Source organism: Triticum urartu, chromosome 6A (assembly GCF_056163025.1).
Source record: "Triticum urartu cultivar PI428250 chromosome 6A, HENAU_Tu73, whole genome shotgun sequence".
NCBI classification, from domain to species: Eukaryota; Viridiplantae; Streptophyta; class Magnoliopsida; order Poales; family Poaceae; genus Triticum; species Triticum urartu.
In genome coordinates, this window is record NC_141878.1 from 548,779,785 (window position 1) to 548,796,432 (window position 16,648).

The following is a 16,648-nucleotide window of genomic DNA, read 5'->3' on the forward strand; positions in this document are numbered from 1 at the left end:
GTGATGGTCCCTATTTGCACACATGAGGAGAAAAACACGTGAACCACCACATCCATCACAAGGCTGACAGATTGGGTAGACTATATTGCAAAACTGGCAAGCATTGGTGCTAAATTGCACAAACACGGGTTCCTAGTTGCACACAGCAAGGAGAAAACACACGAACCATCAGATCTGTCACAAAGGCTGGCAGTTTGGATAGAGAATATTGAGAAATTGGCAAGCATAGGTACTAATTTGCACAGGTAATGGTCCCGAGTTGCACACAACAGGGGGAAACACATGAACCAGGAGATCCACCACAAGGCTGGCGGATTGGCTATATTATCTCAAAAATTGTCTACTACTGCTCCTAATTTGCACGCAAGGGGCAACCTAGTTGCACACCACGGGGAAAAACACACATAAAAAACACCAGATCCACCGCGAGGCTACAATCCACAGACGAGGCTCTATCTCCGTGAACCACTCCTCCTCCCAGAACCACTCATCCCGTACGTATATGCACGAGCTCTCCCCCTACTGCAACGAAAAAACGACGGGATAAGCACAACCCTAGCCCACCCCTGCCAATCCGGCGGTTTCCCAAACGGAGTAGTCCGCGGGGGTGACCTCAACCTCGCCGGAAAATGAGTTCGACCTTCCTGACCCCGACCGCGACCTCGAGTTCGACCTCTACCTCGACCTCCCTGACAACGACCGCGACCTCACCGGAAAACGTGCGACCTCATTAGAAAAAGGAGGGCGGGCGAGTGGAGAAACAAGCAGGGACGAAGAACGGTGAGCGCGTGTAGGAGCAGTACATGTGCCGCCGCGGACGACGACCCTCGCGGCGCGCCCTGTCGTCGACCACAACCCGACGGATTTGGAACCGCCTCTGCAGCACCAACCAACGGCGAAAGCAAGGAAAAAGAGGAGGAATGGGCCGCCAAAGGTGGGGGTGGACAGAGTTATGGCATGAAATTCGAAACCGCCGCCCACTAAACACGACGGCTAATACGTTGGAAACTGCCTAATCCTCTATGACGTGTGGGTCCGACGGGAGGTTTATCTCGCGCGGCACGGCGCAATTGGACCAGGCGACCGGTCCATGCGCAGGTCCGAGCGGCGAGCGGCGTGGCTCCACCACTCGACCAATGAACACCTGGACACCCCGCGCAATCGATCGGAACGAAATCGAGCTGCTCTCGTTCGGCCGCTCGTTCAGCGCGTGTACTTTTTAGGTTTTAGGCAAGTTGTTTTCCGGCACATCCTTAATTGAGTGAGCTGTAACTGTGCAGCCTCGTCCATAAAAGGACAAGAATCGCGAGCGCAACAAGATTACACGTATACTCCCAGTACTTCCCATTTGCACGAGGCTGAGCGTAGAAGAGGTGAAGGTGATGGAGGACTCCTGCATGCTGGAGGAGGTGAAGGTGGTGGAGTGCTGCATGGTGACGCCCAGCGAGGAGATGCCCAGGCGCGGACTCTGGCTCTCCCGGCTCGACCTCATGATGGTCAACAGGGGCCACACACCGAACGTCTACTTCTACCACTCCGCCTCCGGCGACGGCTTCTTCGACGTGGCCAGGCTGAAGGCCGCGATGGCCAAGGCCCTGGTCCCCTTCTACCCCCTCGCGGGCCGTCTGGGCGTTGATGGTGATGGCCGGCCAGAGATCGACTGCACTGGACAAGGTGCGCGCTTCGTGGTCGCTCGCTCGGAACTCGCCGCCGACGACTTCAGCGCCCGCCAGCCGTCGCCAGAGCTGAGGAGGCTCTTCGTCCCCGGGGACATCGACGACGTCATGCTCGCCGTCCAGGTGACCTTCTTCAAGTGTGGTGGGGTGGCCCTAGGCACGGCGCTGCACCACGTCGCCATCGACGCCCTAAGCGCGGTCCACTTCATCCAGACGTGGTCCGCCTTCTCCAGAGACGGGGCCAGCGACGGTGCTGGAGCAGCCGCGGCGGCGCTGGAGCTGCCATGGCACGACCGCACCCTCCTCCGCGCACGCTCCCCGCCACGCGTCATCAACCCCGACGCTCTCTCCGTGTTCTTGCCCCTCAAAAACGACCCAAACATACCCTTGCCGGAACCGTCTGGAGCTGCCGTCAACGAGATTTTTGTTCTTTCCAAAGACCACGTCGCCGCTCTGAAGCGTGCCTGCGGTGGCGCGAGCACGTTCTGCGCCCTCAGCGCCCACGTGTGGCGCTGCATGTGCGCCGCTCGGCGGCTGCCGACGGACGCCGAGACGCGGCTCACCTTCCCGGCTAACTTCCGGCGCAGCCTGAGGCCGCCGCTCCCGGCACGCTACTTCGGCAACGGGATAATCATGGTGGGCACCGCCTGCAAGGTGCGGGACGTCGTCGCGGACGGCTTGGAGGACCAGGCGCCGCTGGCCCCCGTCGCCGGACGGATCAGGGACGCCGTCCGCGGGCTGGACGACGAGCTGGTGCGCTCCACGATCGACTACCTGGAGACGGCGCCAACTATGCCTGCGGCGCGCAGCATGCCGGCGACGGAGCTGAGGATTAACAGCTGGCTGGGCATGCCGGTGTACGACGCGGATTTCGGGTGGGGGAAGCCGCTAGCAATGCAGCGCGCCGTGCAGCAGCGAGCAGGGCTCGTCTACCTCGCCGACAACGGCGAGGACGGGGGCGTGCGAGTCCTCGTGTCCGAGCCTTCCTCGGTTCTCGAGGAGCTCCGGGGCCTGCTGTACGCCAAGATCTGATGCAGTAGTTTAGTTCTGCATTTATTTCCGCGTTTGTTTCGCGTGCCGTAGACGTTAAATGGTTCTCGAGAACCATCGATCCCCACGCCAAAATAATGCTAGTGTCTCCTCGGTTTTATGTTTCAAAGCATTCTGAATAAAATAAGGGCGAATAAAATAAGGGCGTGTCTAGCTGGCGGCCAGGGGCTCGTTAACGTTCGCGAGCGAGCGGATAAAAAAAGTAAGCGCCTGTCTGGTCTAGAAAAGTAATATGTCTAGTCTTTATGCTATGTGGTATCTTTTCACGTGATGGTTGTCTGTATGTTGCATTTCTAGTCTCTATCTTATGTGATATCTTTTTATGTGATGGATGTCTGCATATTGCTCTATTAATATTTCTCATATCCGCCTCTTGTGCATTATTTTTTGGTTTCAAAATTATAAAAGACATATCTTTTAAACCACATGTCGAAATTTAGATTCGTTTTCATCATTGAAATCCTCGCGACGTGCTCTTTAAAAGTAGATTCATGGGGATGTTTTGATGAACTAGTCTTTCTGCCAACTAAACATCAATATGTGTGCAACTATACATTGTCGCGCTAACTGAGTATATGTGTGTGTCAATAGTCCTGCCAACTAAACATCAATGTGTATGCAACTAGACCAAATTGTCGCGCCAACTGAGCATATGTGTGTGCCAATAGTCCTGTCAACTAAACATCAATGTGTGTGCAACTAGACTACATTATCGCGTCAACTGAGCATATATGTGTGTAACTAGTCATGCCAACTAAATATCAATGTGTGTGCAACTAAACTTCATTGCCGCGTCAATTGTGCAGATGTGTGTGCAACTAGTGTCCTGTTAACTAAACATTAATGTTTGTGCAATTAGACTAAATTACAAGTCAATTGAGCACATGTGTGTGCAACTAGTCTTCTTGCCAACTAAACATCAATGTGTGTGTAACTAGACTACATTATAAGCCAACTAAACATTAATGTATACGCAACTAATCTTCCTGCCAACTAAACATCAATATGTGTGCAACTAGACAACATTACAAGTCAACTAAATATCAATGTGTATGCAACGACGTACTTCTCTTCGCCACCCGAACACCCTGCAGCCATCTCCAGCCCGAGGCTGCGCGACACCAAGCGTCACCACCAGTTTTGTGCAACTGGCTAGTTGTTGATGTGCAACAACCTAATAGCCGATGTGCAACTTTTTCTCTATCCATGGATGTGTAGTTTCCAATGATGACACCTCGCCTCAAACTACCCAATATCATGTGCAACTTTTCTCCTCTACATGGAAGTGCAGTTTTTACTATTTGCTACCTCGGTCAACTGTCAAGCAGTGGATGTGCAACTTCGGAAACTGTCCCGGCCAACTACCTAACGGTTGATGTGCGTGTGTAACTTTTCTGCTGAATATTAGTTGGGCTACATGCCCATTTAACAATTTCAGAAAATCCCTAAGGGCCCATGCTGTTAATTGAGTGGTGAGAAGTTTAGTCCCACATGGCTAGTTGAGAGAGATGTACACCAACTTATAAGGTGAGCTCTTCTCCCACTAGTATGAGTTGGTGTGAAGAAAGGACAGGTGTTCCACACGCGCGCTCCTCCTCCGCCGCCCGCCACGCCACGCCACAATAAAACGTCTACCGCGTACATGGCTGATGGGAGAGCAGGCCTCCGAAACCCCGCTTCTCCAGATCCTGTACGGGAGAGAGGCGATTAGGTTTTTGGGGAGCGTCTCCTACGTGACTGCTCGCCTTGGTTCAACTACATCTACGTCAACTACTTCTGCGTCACCTTCGTCTTCACCATGAGCACTGACTCCGATCGTGTGGCTGCCGAGAAGGCTGCTGCGGACAAGAGGATCACATACGAGGCCGACGCCTCCGCTGCTGCTACGGCCGACTGGCCTATTGGAGGGTATAACACATTTACACCGCTCATGTTTACTTTCATGTGTGCAGTACTAGTGGTTTGCATAGATGTTTCTATTATCTGCCTAGTACGTGCGTACATCATCAAAATTCAGTATGTCATTAGCACTGCCTATGTCATGTTCATGATTTATTATTGGATTAAATTAATCAAACAATTGCTTAATTTCTCAACAATCCAAAAACCTAATATGTGTAGGCAATTTTCGATCCATGGTTTTGCTGTTGCACTGAAACCAGCCCCATTTACGGGGACGTACTTTAAGCATTGGCAGACTAAAACCGTCTTATGGCTCACGGCCATGAACGTGTTCTGGGTCGCCGGTGTTACTCCCACGGGAACGATCGCTCCTGAACATGAGAAGGCGTTCAGGGAGGCCACCGTCGTCTTTGTTGGATGCGTTCTGAGCGTGATCGGAGATAAGATGGTTGATGCATACTTACATATGTGAGTTGCCAAGGACTTGTGGGAGGCGCTGGAATCTAAATTTGGCGCAACAGATGCTGGAAGTGAGATGTATATTATGGAGCAGTTCCACGATTACAAAATGGTCAAAAACCGTTTTGTTTTGGAACAGGCTCATGAGATACAGTGCATTGCTAAGGAGCTTGAGCTTCTCAAGTGTGTGTTGCCGGGCAAATTTGTCGCGGGTTCCATTATCGCTAAGTTACCCCATTCCTGGAGGAACTTTGCCACTACTCTAAACATCAGAGGCGTGAATTCTCAGTTGAGGATGTTATTGGCCATCTGAGTGTGGAGCAGAATTCGAGGGCAAAGGACTCGCACGGAAAAGGGATCGAAGGGACCTCTGTCGCCAATGTGGTGCAGAAGAACTTCCACCCCACAAGCCCAAAGGGAAGACTGGTGTCCAACAAAATACCGAGTTTAAGAAGAAGGGCAAGAAGACCTTCCAGAAAGATAAGAAGAAGGATGGTTGTTTCACTTGTGGTTCAGATGAACATTGGGCTGCCAAGTGCCCAAACAAGTTTAAGAAGCCAGGACAGGACTCCAAGACTGTCAACATGATTGTGAGCAACGATGAGAGTGGGTCGTCTGGGTACGATAATTTGTTTACTGTATTTTCAGTTTGTCAGTCTACCGATTGGTGGATTGACACAGGTGTAAATATTCATGTGTGTGCCGACATTTCATTGTTTTCTTCTTATCAGGCCACAGTGAACGGGTTCGTACTGATGGGGAACAGCGCGAGTGCTTCTGTTCATGGTGTTGGTCGGTCGATCTGAATTTTACTTCAGGAAGGATCGTGCAACTGAAGAATGTGCAGCATGTCCCCGCCATCAAGAAAAATCTCGTTAGTGGTTCCCTTCTATGTAGATAAGGGTTTAAATTGGTATTCGAGTCTAATAAAGTAGTTGTTACGAAATATGGACTGTTTGTTGGAAAAGGTTATGAATGCGGAGGTCTGTTCCGCTTTTCCCTCACTGATTTTTGTAATAAAGTCGTGAACAATATTCATTCGAGTGTTAATGAAACAGAAGTTTGGCATTCACGTCTTTGTCACATTGGTTTTGGTAGTATGACGCGGTTAGCAAAATTGAATTTAATCCCAAGTTTCACTTTAGCCAAAGGTTCTAAGTGCCATTCGTGTGTGCAAGCAAAGCAACCTCGCAAGCCCCATAAGGATGCGGAGGAGAGACATTTGGCGCCGTTAGAACTCATACATTCTGATCTTTGTGATATGAATGGTGTATTGACTAAAGGTGAAAAAAGATACTTCATGACACTAATAGATGATTCTACTAGATATTGCTGTGTATATCTTTTAAACACTAAAGATGAGGCTCTACACTACTTTAAAATCTATAAGGCGGAAGTTGAGAATCAACTTGAAAAGAAAATAAAACGAGTTCGGTCAGATTGTGGTGGAGAGTACTTCTCTAATGAGTTTGATTATGTCTATGCGTAACACGAAATTATTCATGAGAGGACGCCTCCCTATTCACCTCAGTCAAATGGGGTTGCCGAGCGGAAAAACCATACTCTAACTGATTTGTTTAACGCCATGTTAGATACATCGGGTTTATCCAAGGCATGGTGGGGAGAGGCTATATTGACGGCATGTCATGTCCTGAATAAAGTTCCGACAAAGGATAATGAGATCACTCCCTATGAGAAATGGGCGAAGAGAAGGACAACACTACTTGCGTACTTGGGGCTTTTTGGCAAAAGTCAATGTGCCGATCCCCAAAAAGCGTAAGCTTGGACTCAAGACTGTGGACTGCGTTAATTTGGGCTACGCTAAGAACATCGTTGGCTATAGATTTCTAGTAGCGAAATCTGAGGTACCCGACCAGAAGGTTGGTACAATTATGGAGTCTAGGGATGCTACATTCTTTGAGGATGTCTTTTCTATGAGAGATATGCAAAGCACTTCTAGACAGGAATCTGAGGAGACTTCTGAGCCTGCCATTCCTATGGATTATTATGAACAAACACATGATGAAAATCCTGAGGAGGATGACGAGGAAACCCTTGGTAGGGGCAAGAGACAAAGGACTGCAAAGACCTTTGGTGATGATTTCATCGTGTACCTCGTGGATGATACTCCCACTTCTATTTCAGAAGCGTATGCCTCTCCAGAAGCTGACTACTGGAAGGATGCGGTCCGTAGCAAGATGAATTCCATCATGGCTAACGGGACATGGGAGATCACTGAGCGTCCCTATGGTTGCAAACCATTTGGATGTAAGTGGGTGTTCAAAAAGAAGCTTAGGCCCGATGGTACGATTGAAAAATACAAGGCTAGGCTTGTGGCCAAGGGCTATGACCAGAAAGAAAGAGGAAGATTTTTTCGACACTTATTCACTTGTGGCTAGACTGACCACCATTCGAGTATTACTCTCGTTGGCGGCCTCGCATGGTCTTCTCATCCACCAGATGGATGTTAAGACGACTTTTCTAAATGGAGAGCTAAACGAGGAAATCTACATGCAACAACCAGATGGCTTTGTGATAGATGGTCAAGAAAGAAAGGTGTGTAGGTTGCTGAAATTTTTATATGGCCTGAAGCAAGCACCTAAGCAATGGCATGATAAGTTTAATACAACTCTGACATCTGTTGGTTTCATTGTTAATGAGGCTGACAAATGTGTATACTATCGCCATGGTGGGGGCGAAGGAGTTATACTGTGCTTGTATGTTGATGACATACTGATATTCGGAACCAACCTCAAAGTCATTGAGGAGGTCAAGTCGTTTTTGTCTCAGAACTTTGAGATGAAAGACCTTGGTGTGGCTGATGTTATCTTGAACATCAAGCTACTGAGAGATAATGAGGGTGAGATTACACTTCTGCAATCCCACTATGTTGAGAAGGTGTTGAGTCGTTTTGGATATTCAGACTGCACACCATCTCAAACACCATATGATCCTAGCGTGTTGATTCGAAAGTCCAAAGGCACGACTATAGATCAATTGAGATACTCTCAAATCATTGGTTCACTGATGTACCTAGCTAGCGCAATGAGGCCTGACATCGAGTTTGCTGTGAGAAAACTGAGCCGGTTTGTTTCCAAACCGGGTGATGTACATTGGCATGCTGTTGAAAGAGTTATGCGCTATCTGAAGGGTACTATGAACTATGGACTTCACTATATCGGATACCCGTCGGTACTTGAAGGGTATAGTGACGCGAATTGGATCTCTGGTGCTGATGAGATGAAGGCCACAACTGGTATATGTTTACTCTTGGAGGTGGCGCTATTTCCTGGAAGTCTTGCAAGCAAACGATCTTAACGAGATCGACAATGGAAGCAGAATTAACAGCATTAGACACATCTGGTGTCGAAGCAGGATGGCTTCGAGATCTTTTGATGGACTTGCCAGTGGTTGATAAACCGGTTCCGGCTATCCTTATGAACTGTGACAATCAGACTGTCATCACTAAGGTGAAGAGTTTAAAGGACAACTTGAAGTCCAACAAACACATAAGAATGAGATTAAAAGCTGTCATAAAATTAAGAAACTCTGGAGTGATAGCGTTGGAATATGTCCAAACGGCTAAGAATCTGGCAGATCCCTTTACAAAAGGGCTATCCCGTGTGGTGATAGATAATGCATCGAGGGAGATGGGTATGAGACCCACATGAGTTGCCATGGTAGTAACCCAACCTATGTGATCGGAGATCCCGTGAAGTAGGATCTGGGAAAACAAGCTAGTGGTTAATTGAGGAGAGTATTTTAGCTAACCCACCCTGTTGGAGATGCACAACTCTCGGTAACTGTATGGCAGGTTGACTTTTGTCTTAATGTGTTTCAAGGCTTGTAAAAACAAGATGCTATCCTACAGAGCAATCTTTGGAGGAACACACCTATATGAGTCTGACTACTGGTCATAGTCTATGAGATTAGGGTGATCTCTAGTAAGTTCATGAACATGCCAAGAGTGACCAATATGCTCCACCCGAGGGGTCAGCCTTCGGCAGCCTAGTATTGGTAAGACACTTGGTGAAACTTCTTCACGCCAAATTGACAATTCAAGGCCTAGTCCATTGTTCAGTTGTGGAGGAGTGTAGCTATTTGTTCTAGGTGGATGTTCAACCTTAACGGGTCTCCACTGAAAATACTGGTATATCAAAACAGAGTTTGGAACAGAGGACAACATCATGGGCCTTGGGATCTGGTGGGGGATTGCTGAATAATAGTTGGGCTATAGGCCCACTTAACAATTTCAGAAAATCCCTAAGGGCCCATGCTATCAATTGAGTGGTGGGAAGTTTACTCCCACATGGCTAGTTCAGAGAGATGTACACCAACTTATAAGGTGAGCTCTTCTCCCACTAGTATGAGTTGGTGTGAAGGAAGGAGAGGTGTTCCACATGCGCGCTCCTCCTCTGCCGCCCGCCTCGCCATGCCACGCCTCGTCTACCGCGTACACGGCTGACGGGAGAGCAGGCCTCTTCTCCAGATCATGTACGGGAGAGAGGCGATTAGCTTTTTGGGGAGCGTCTCCTACGCGACTGCTCGCCTTGGTTCAACTACTTCATCTACGTCGACTACTTCTGCGTCACCTTCGTCTTCACCATGAGCACTGACTCCGATCGTGTGGCTGCCGAGAAGGCTGCTGCGGACAAGAGGATCGCATACGAGGCCGACGCCTCCGCTGCTGCTACGGCCGACTGGCCTACTGGAGGGTATAACACATTTACACCGCTCCTGTTTACTTTCATGTGTGCAGTACTAGTGGTTTGCATCTACTATCTGCCTAGTACGTGCGTACATCATCAAAATTCAGACGTCATTAGCACTGCCTATGTCATGTTCATGATTTATTATTGGATTAAATTAATCAAACAATTGCTTAATTTCTCAACATTTTCCCCGTACCCGTGGATGTGTAGTTTTCATTGCTAGCACCCCTTCCCCTCTCCCCCAACCCAACTAGTGAGATGTGCATCTTGAGGGTCTCACCTGTAGACAACTTTTCTGCACCCTCATAGTCTATGGATGTGCATTTTTTCACCATTCAACAAATCCATGTCAGTGAGATGTGCAGCTTTATCTGTTGCCCTGGCCAACTGCCTAGCAGATTCTGTGCAACTATTTCTATTGCCCCTACCAACTAAAACTAAATATACACAAGCATGGAGGGAAAAGGAGTTCCACGTCGACTACTAAAAAGTTAGCTGAAACAACAGAGTAAGTTGCACATATAGCTGATAGGGGTAGGTCGGGGCATGGTATGACAACAATGAAAAATTATATATCATCCACGAATAGGGAAGAGGAGGGTTGCACATCCACTAGTAGGTAGTTGGCCGGGTAGTAGACTAGTTGCACATCACTAAGAAATGATTATAATGGTTACTAGGTTGCAAATCTCATAAGAATTTCGATCATGCAAATTTAAAAAATGGTTTTGAAAAATTTGCACCATGTTGTACTAAAATTGCACGATATAGTAATAGAGTTGCATCATATGGCACCAAAGTTGACATAAAAAAATTCATCAAAACATATCCATGCGGGATCGAGTTTGAAAGAACTCGTCGTGAGGATTCCAATAGTGAAAACAGATCTAAATTCCATGTTTGCGACTATTTTAACTAGAGTATGCAACTCCGCGGTCGTGCGTGAGCTACTATCCCAACAAGAGTTTGCATCACACGACCGCACGTGTGCGACTGTACCAATAAAAGTGTGCAACTCCATGACCGTACGTGTGTGACTATACCAAGAGAGTGCACATGCTTCTAGTTTACGTTAGTAGTTGGTCGAGCTTCCAATGACGCTCGTCTAGCTAAATTTAAGTAAGCAATCTCAGACCTTAGACGTCATGTAGCCAATTTAGTATTGCCGTGTTGTGCAACTACTCTATGATTATATCCAACTGAAAATTATTAGATGTGCAATTACAACTATTGTGAATGTCAAAAAATGCGAACAGCAAAAATAGATCAACTTCAACAAAAACATCATCTAGTCAACTTTGTATCTCTGTAAAATTGGCAGGATTTTCGATACGTGAAGCATACACCGCAACAAGCATGGCGCAAAAGTAGCATAATGTAGGACATCCAATTTCACCCAAATCAACGGGGAATTTGATTATTTGCCACCCCTTATTCTGTACATTGACAATTTGCCACAGATTACATTGTAATTGATCCGGTGACACTTTTTACATGGAACATTGATAATTTGCCCTATGCGAGGTGGGTCCCGCAAAAAAAGACCAAAATACCCTTGCAGCTCGATTGAATAGGAATCGCTAGAGGAGCTCGGTCATCGTTGTTCTTATCCCCTTCTCTCGCACGCAAGAGACGGCGGCGGCTCCTCTGCACGACTCCGGTGCTACTCGACGGCGGTGGCTAAATCCCGGCCAGGAGGTGAGTTCTCCTCTCCCGCTCCCTTCCTCTCTCACGCTCCTCTCCCCGGCCACCTAGGGTTAGGGTTACCTGGACGCGGAGCGACGGCGGCCGGCTGGGTTGTGTTGCTGATGCCGCCACTACTGTGTGCTGCCGATGCCGCCGCTGCTGTGTGCTGCTGCTGCTGCCGCCGCCCTCCTGTTTTTTGTACTGCTGCTTGTGGGCTACCACCGCTGCTGTGTGCAGCCACCACTACTTGCATTTATTGGATAGATGGAACCCAAATGGGATAGAAGGAACCCCAGATTAATGGACGTTGCTTGCTTGTTGTTGTAGATCTCATGATTTCTTGCTTGCTACTGGAGCCTCATGATTGTTTGCTTGCTTGTTGTTGCAGACTGCATCATTCATATGAGCTAGGTGTAGGAGATGGCTGAACCGGAGACGGGTGAGCACGTTGTTGTAGATGGCTTCGACTTTCCTCCTTTGTTTGTTCCGGAGCTGAGGTGAGAAAGCAAAGTAGCTTCTTTTTGGTGCTCATATGAATGCACATTAGCAAGTAGACGCTAACTCCATCATATATTGTTCGTTATTGGTCATTGTCGAGTAGGCCGCCTCCGCCGCCGTTGGTGTTCACATTGACTATTAGAGTAGCTCCTTATGTCTACAAGCATGATGATGGGAGCGAGCAAGTTGTTGACAAGCATGATGTTGTGTTTGATTTCAACATTTCTGGTATGTCATGGGTTAGCTTCAATGAAGCTGTGGCAGAACATATCAAAATGGGGATAGGACAGGAGGTGCGGTTGTTTGCATTAGACACCGTTGAGAGCACAGTTGATCTTGTACTTAATGGTCAACAACTGAATGCACACTTTATTGGAAATCATTGGGACTTTGAGGCCAAGAAATCATTTCTGTTAGCTGAGGTTGTTACATTGGAGGCACCCAATGCAAAGAAAGTAGGAAAGAGGGCTTCAAAACAGCCAGCTGCTCCCAAACAGCCGCGTGCTCCCAAACAGCCACGTGCTCCCAAAAAGCCAGCTACTCCCAAACAACCAGCTGCTCCAAAAAAGCAAGCTGCTCCGAAAAAGCAAGCTGCTCCTAAAAAGCCAGCTGCTCCCAAACAGCCAGCTGCTCCAAAAAAGACAACTAACAAATCTGTAGAATGTAGTGCTAGCTCCTCTGTTGTTGTTGACAATTCAAACTTGTCAGCTTTCGAGATGGCACAGACAATGGGTAGTCAATATAGATTTTTTTTCCTGATGATTTGGAGTTTTCACCGGATGATATTGACCACCCAGCCACAATGCAATCTCAAACTGTTTTTGATGTGGTTGATAGTACTGAGAGATGTGAGTCCTCCGTGGTTAATCAGGAAGAACCACTCATAGATTGGAGCTTGATTGAGATAGCTCCTCCCATAACTGAAGAAGACAATATGTGTGATCCTCTTGGTATTAACGATGTCGACATTCCCATAACCGAAGAGAATATGTGTGATCTTCTTGGTATCAACGATGAGGCAGTCCCCGAGCCACCGCCTTCTCCACCTAGTGAGGAAGTTTACATGGCCGATGAGGAGGACCGTCAGCTTTTCATTGAGGCTGCCATTCCCGTGGATGATAGTGTGCCACCGGATGAGGAGATTGCATATGACAAAGAGAACCCGTAGATGTATCTTGGTGCTTTGTTTCCTTCAATGAAAGATTTTAGGATGGCTATTAGACAATATGGAATTAAAAGGGAGATCGACATTTGGGGATATAAGACTGATAAGAAAAGATATCTTGGCAAATGTAGAGCCAAGGGTTGTCCATGGAGGATTACAGCGAGAGTGAGGACTGATGGACAAAGCACAAGGGTACTATAGTTTTTTTAAGTATTGTTATTGTTGATGTTTTTTCTGTGTTTATCCTATGTTGTGATGGGCTTTTAAGCATTGTTATCGTTGATGTTTTTCTATGTTTATCCTATGTCATGATGGGCTTTTAAGCATTGTTATAGTTGCTGTTTTTTCATGTTTATCCTATGATCTGATGGGCTTCATATTGTATTGCAGGTTACCAAGATTTTTGTGAAGCACAAGTGCTCCTCTACCGGTAGGATAAAAAGCAGCATGACATCTCAAGGATGGGTAGCACAGAGGACCGTACCCATTATACAGAGTGACCCTACAATTGGATGCAAAGAGCTGTTGGAGAATTTGCAAGATACATATGGCACTACCATTGAGTATCATACGGTGTGGAAAGGCAAAGATATAGCACAGAAAGAGATTTATGGTAGCATGAGGCAAAGTTTTCAATATTTGTTTAACTTCAAGGCAGAAGTTGAGAAGAGATCCCCAGGCAGCATTGTAGAGGTGGATATGAAGATGGTTGACGGTATAGTTCGCTTTAACCGATTCTTTATGGCTCTTAAACCTTGCATTGATGGCTTTAAAGATGGTTGTAGACCATATCTTAGTATAGACTCAACTGCACTCACCGGTAAATGGAGAGGTCACTTAGCCGCTTGCACATCATTAGATGGGCATAATTGGATGTATCCTGTAGCATTTGCATTCATTGATGGTGAAACCGACGAAAATTGGACATGGTTCATGTCACAACTCAACAAGGCATTAGGTCATGTTTCCCCTCTAGCTATATGCACAGATGCATGTAAAGGTTTAGAGAATGCAGTCAAAAAAATATTCCCTCGTGCAGATCAAAGGGAGTGTTTTAGGCATCTCATGGCTAACTTCTCTAAAAAGTTCCAGGGAGATGTGTTTGGCAGAATGTGGCCAACCGCTAGGGCATATAGGCCACAAGTTTTTAACTACCACATGAATAAAATCCTAGCAGAAGCACCTGATGTGCATGAATATCTTTCAAGGTACCACAGCTTAAAATGGATGAGATGCATGTTTGACCCGTCCATTAAATGTGATTACATCAACAATAACCTTGCTGAGTCTTTTAATGGTTGGATTAAAGATTACAAAGATTTGCCACCTGATGAGCTAGCTGACACTCTTAGAGAGCTAGTCATGAAACTTCATGAGAAAAGGAGAAAGATTGGAATGAAACTGAAAGGAAAAATTATTCCAGCCATCATCCAACAGATTCATAATAGGACAAGGGGACTTAAACATTTGAAGGTTGGGAAATCTGGAGTTGCAAGTTGTGAGGTGAGGGACACAAGTAAATACAACTTGCGACATGTTGTGAAAACTGACCAAAGCGAGTGCACATGCTTGGAGTGGCAGCACACAGGGAAGCCTTGTGAGCATGCACTTGCTTTCTTGCTAGATAGAAGGAACCCCAGATGGGAGGATTATGTGCATGACTATTTCTCTCTAGAGAAGTTTCGGGCAGCATATGCTGGAGAGATTGAGCCATTGACAGATAGGTCTCAATGGCCACATGTACAATTTCCATTTGACATGGAGGCTCCATTAGACAAGAAAAGAGGTGTTGGAAGGCCTAGAAGGAACAGGTACAAGAGCTTCCTCGAAGGTGGAGATGGTGGTCCTAAAAAGAAGAAAGAGCCAAAACAGCTAGGCAACAAGAATAGATGCAAAAGATGCCCCATTTTAGGCCACAGGCAGTCCACGTGTCCGTTGAATGGGCCAAAGCCAAGGTACTTGTAAATGATCAATGTTTATTTCATCACTTGTTTTACTATATGTACTAGCTTGTTTATGTGCAGGAAAAGAAAGAAGATAGCACCAAGATATCCAGCTGATGATGATGCCTCGGCACCGGAACCTGAAGTTGCAGCCCAACAACCTGAAGTTGTCACTCCCAGTAGGCACATGATCACTATACCACAAAGTCTTCAAGGCAGTCCTAATCCAGTGACAAGAAGGTAACACATCCACATACTATAGCAATTTTGGCTTGCACTTATTACATTTCTCTATACATGCAGCATGTTGGCTTCGGCATTGGCTGATGAGGCAACACATACTACACCACAACTTGATGTGGCCGTCACTCCAACAAGGCACATGATCACTATGCCACAGAGTCTGCAAGGAAGTCCCAATCCAGTGACAAGAAGGATGTTGGCCATGGCATTGGTTGATGAGGCATCGCAGAAACCTACCCCTACCATGGAGGGGACACCATGATAGCATACGACATGGCCTCAAACTCAAAAGCTAGAAAGTTGACCCCGAAGAGAAGGAAGTACTAGTGATGTGCTTGATCTTCTCTATACTTTTGGTTGTAATATGACAGACTTAGCATCCTTCACTTTGGATGTAACATGGCAGCATGGCAGCTACTATTTCTTTATGTTTTTGGCTGTAACATGGCCAGTTACTATGGCCTTGTGCTTTTGGTTGTAAAACATGGCAGTAAGAATATATTGTCTTGATATTGTGTCATGGTGTATGAATATGTCCATCTGGAATTATATGTTTGAATTTTTCTGTTTTGTGCATACATATCTTTAGAAGTGAATTAACACGCAAAATGCTGTCCAAATTGAGCCAAAATGCTGACCAAAATTTGAACATTTTTTTGAACCACCCAGAAAAAGTTCTAAAAATTACAGAAATTCAATCATATATGTACGATTAATCTGGGAAAGTTTCATGCAATTTGGATCATTGGTTGAACGGCAAAATGCATTTCAACTTTGAGCTTGACTAGTTTGACCACATTTTGACCGATATTTAAAAGTTGTCAGAAAAAATTGTAAAAATTACAGTAAATCATTCATATCTGTGTGACTAATCTGAGAAAGTTTCATGCAATTTGGATCATTGGTTCAAAGGTGTTCTGCATTTCAACTTTGAGCTTATGGAGATATATAATGGAGCTCAAGGAGTTTGAACAGGGGATGGAGGGGGCGCAGGGAGCAGCGAGGCAGCGTGAGGCAGCAGGAGTTTGAACAGGGGATGGAGGGGGCGCAGGGAGCAGCGAGGCAGCGTGGGGCAGCAGGAGTTTGAACAGGGGAAGGAGGGGGCGCAGGGAGCAGAGGGCGAAGGCAGCAAGAGGAGCATGAGAGCAACGGTGAGGAAGAGAGAGCAGCAAGTACAGCGGCGGCGGGCGAGCAGCACGCACAACAGTGGCGGCTGTATTATGGATGGGAATGACAGATGTGCTCTGTTTGGGTCCAGGGGTACAATGGTCCTCTATTTTGTCTACTTAGTTTGTCTATTATGTCCCCAGATTG

At 46.7% G+C, this 16,648-nt stretch overlaps 2 protein-coding genes across 2 annotated transcripts; both read left to right on the top strand.

The window, feature by feature from the left end:
• Positions 1-1,180: 1,180 nt before the first annotated feature.
• Positions 1,181-3,109, top strand: LOC125512669 (putrescine hydroxycinnamoyltransferase 1-like). Its single transcript, XM_048677765.2, has one exon. It carries the CDS (start codon positions 1,383-1,385, stop codon positions 2,706-2,708), a length of 1,326 nt encoding a protein of 441 aa, XP_048533722.1. The 5' UTR covers positions 1,181-1,382; the 3' UTR covers positions 2,709-3,109.
• A 10,486-nt stretch (positions 3,110-13,595) lies between these two features.
• Positions 13,596-15,596, top strand: LOC125516907 (uncharacterized). Its single transcript, XM_048682173.2, has 3 exons — positions 13,596-15,103; positions 15,173-15,331; positions 15,395-15,596. The coding sequence occupies exons 1-3, from the start codon at positions 13,596-13,598 to the stop codon at positions 15,594-15,596; spliced, it is 1,869 nt and encodes a 622-aa protein (XP_048538130.2).
• The last annotated feature ends 1,052 nt before the right edge of the window (positions 15,597-16,648 follow it).

Excerpts from the sequence above, each read along its gene's own strand:
- LOC125512669 (XM_048677765.2), top strand. The coding sequence starts at position 1,383 with ATGGAGGACTCCTGCATGCTGGAGGAGGTGAAGGTGGTGGAGTGCTGC.
- LOC125516907 (XM_048682173.2), top strand. The coding sequence starts at position 13,596 with ATGACATCTCAAGGATGGGTAGCACAGAGGACCGTACCCATTATACAG. Across the intron at positions 15,104-15,172 it reads TTGAATGGGCCAAAGCCAAG|GAAAAGAAAGAAGATAGCAC; the intron begins GTACTTGTAAAT and ends GTTTATGTGCAG. Across the intron at positions 15,332-15,394 it reads CCTAATCCAGTGACAAGAAG|CATGTTGGCTTCGGCATTGG; the intron begins GTAACACATCCA and ends CTATACATGCAG.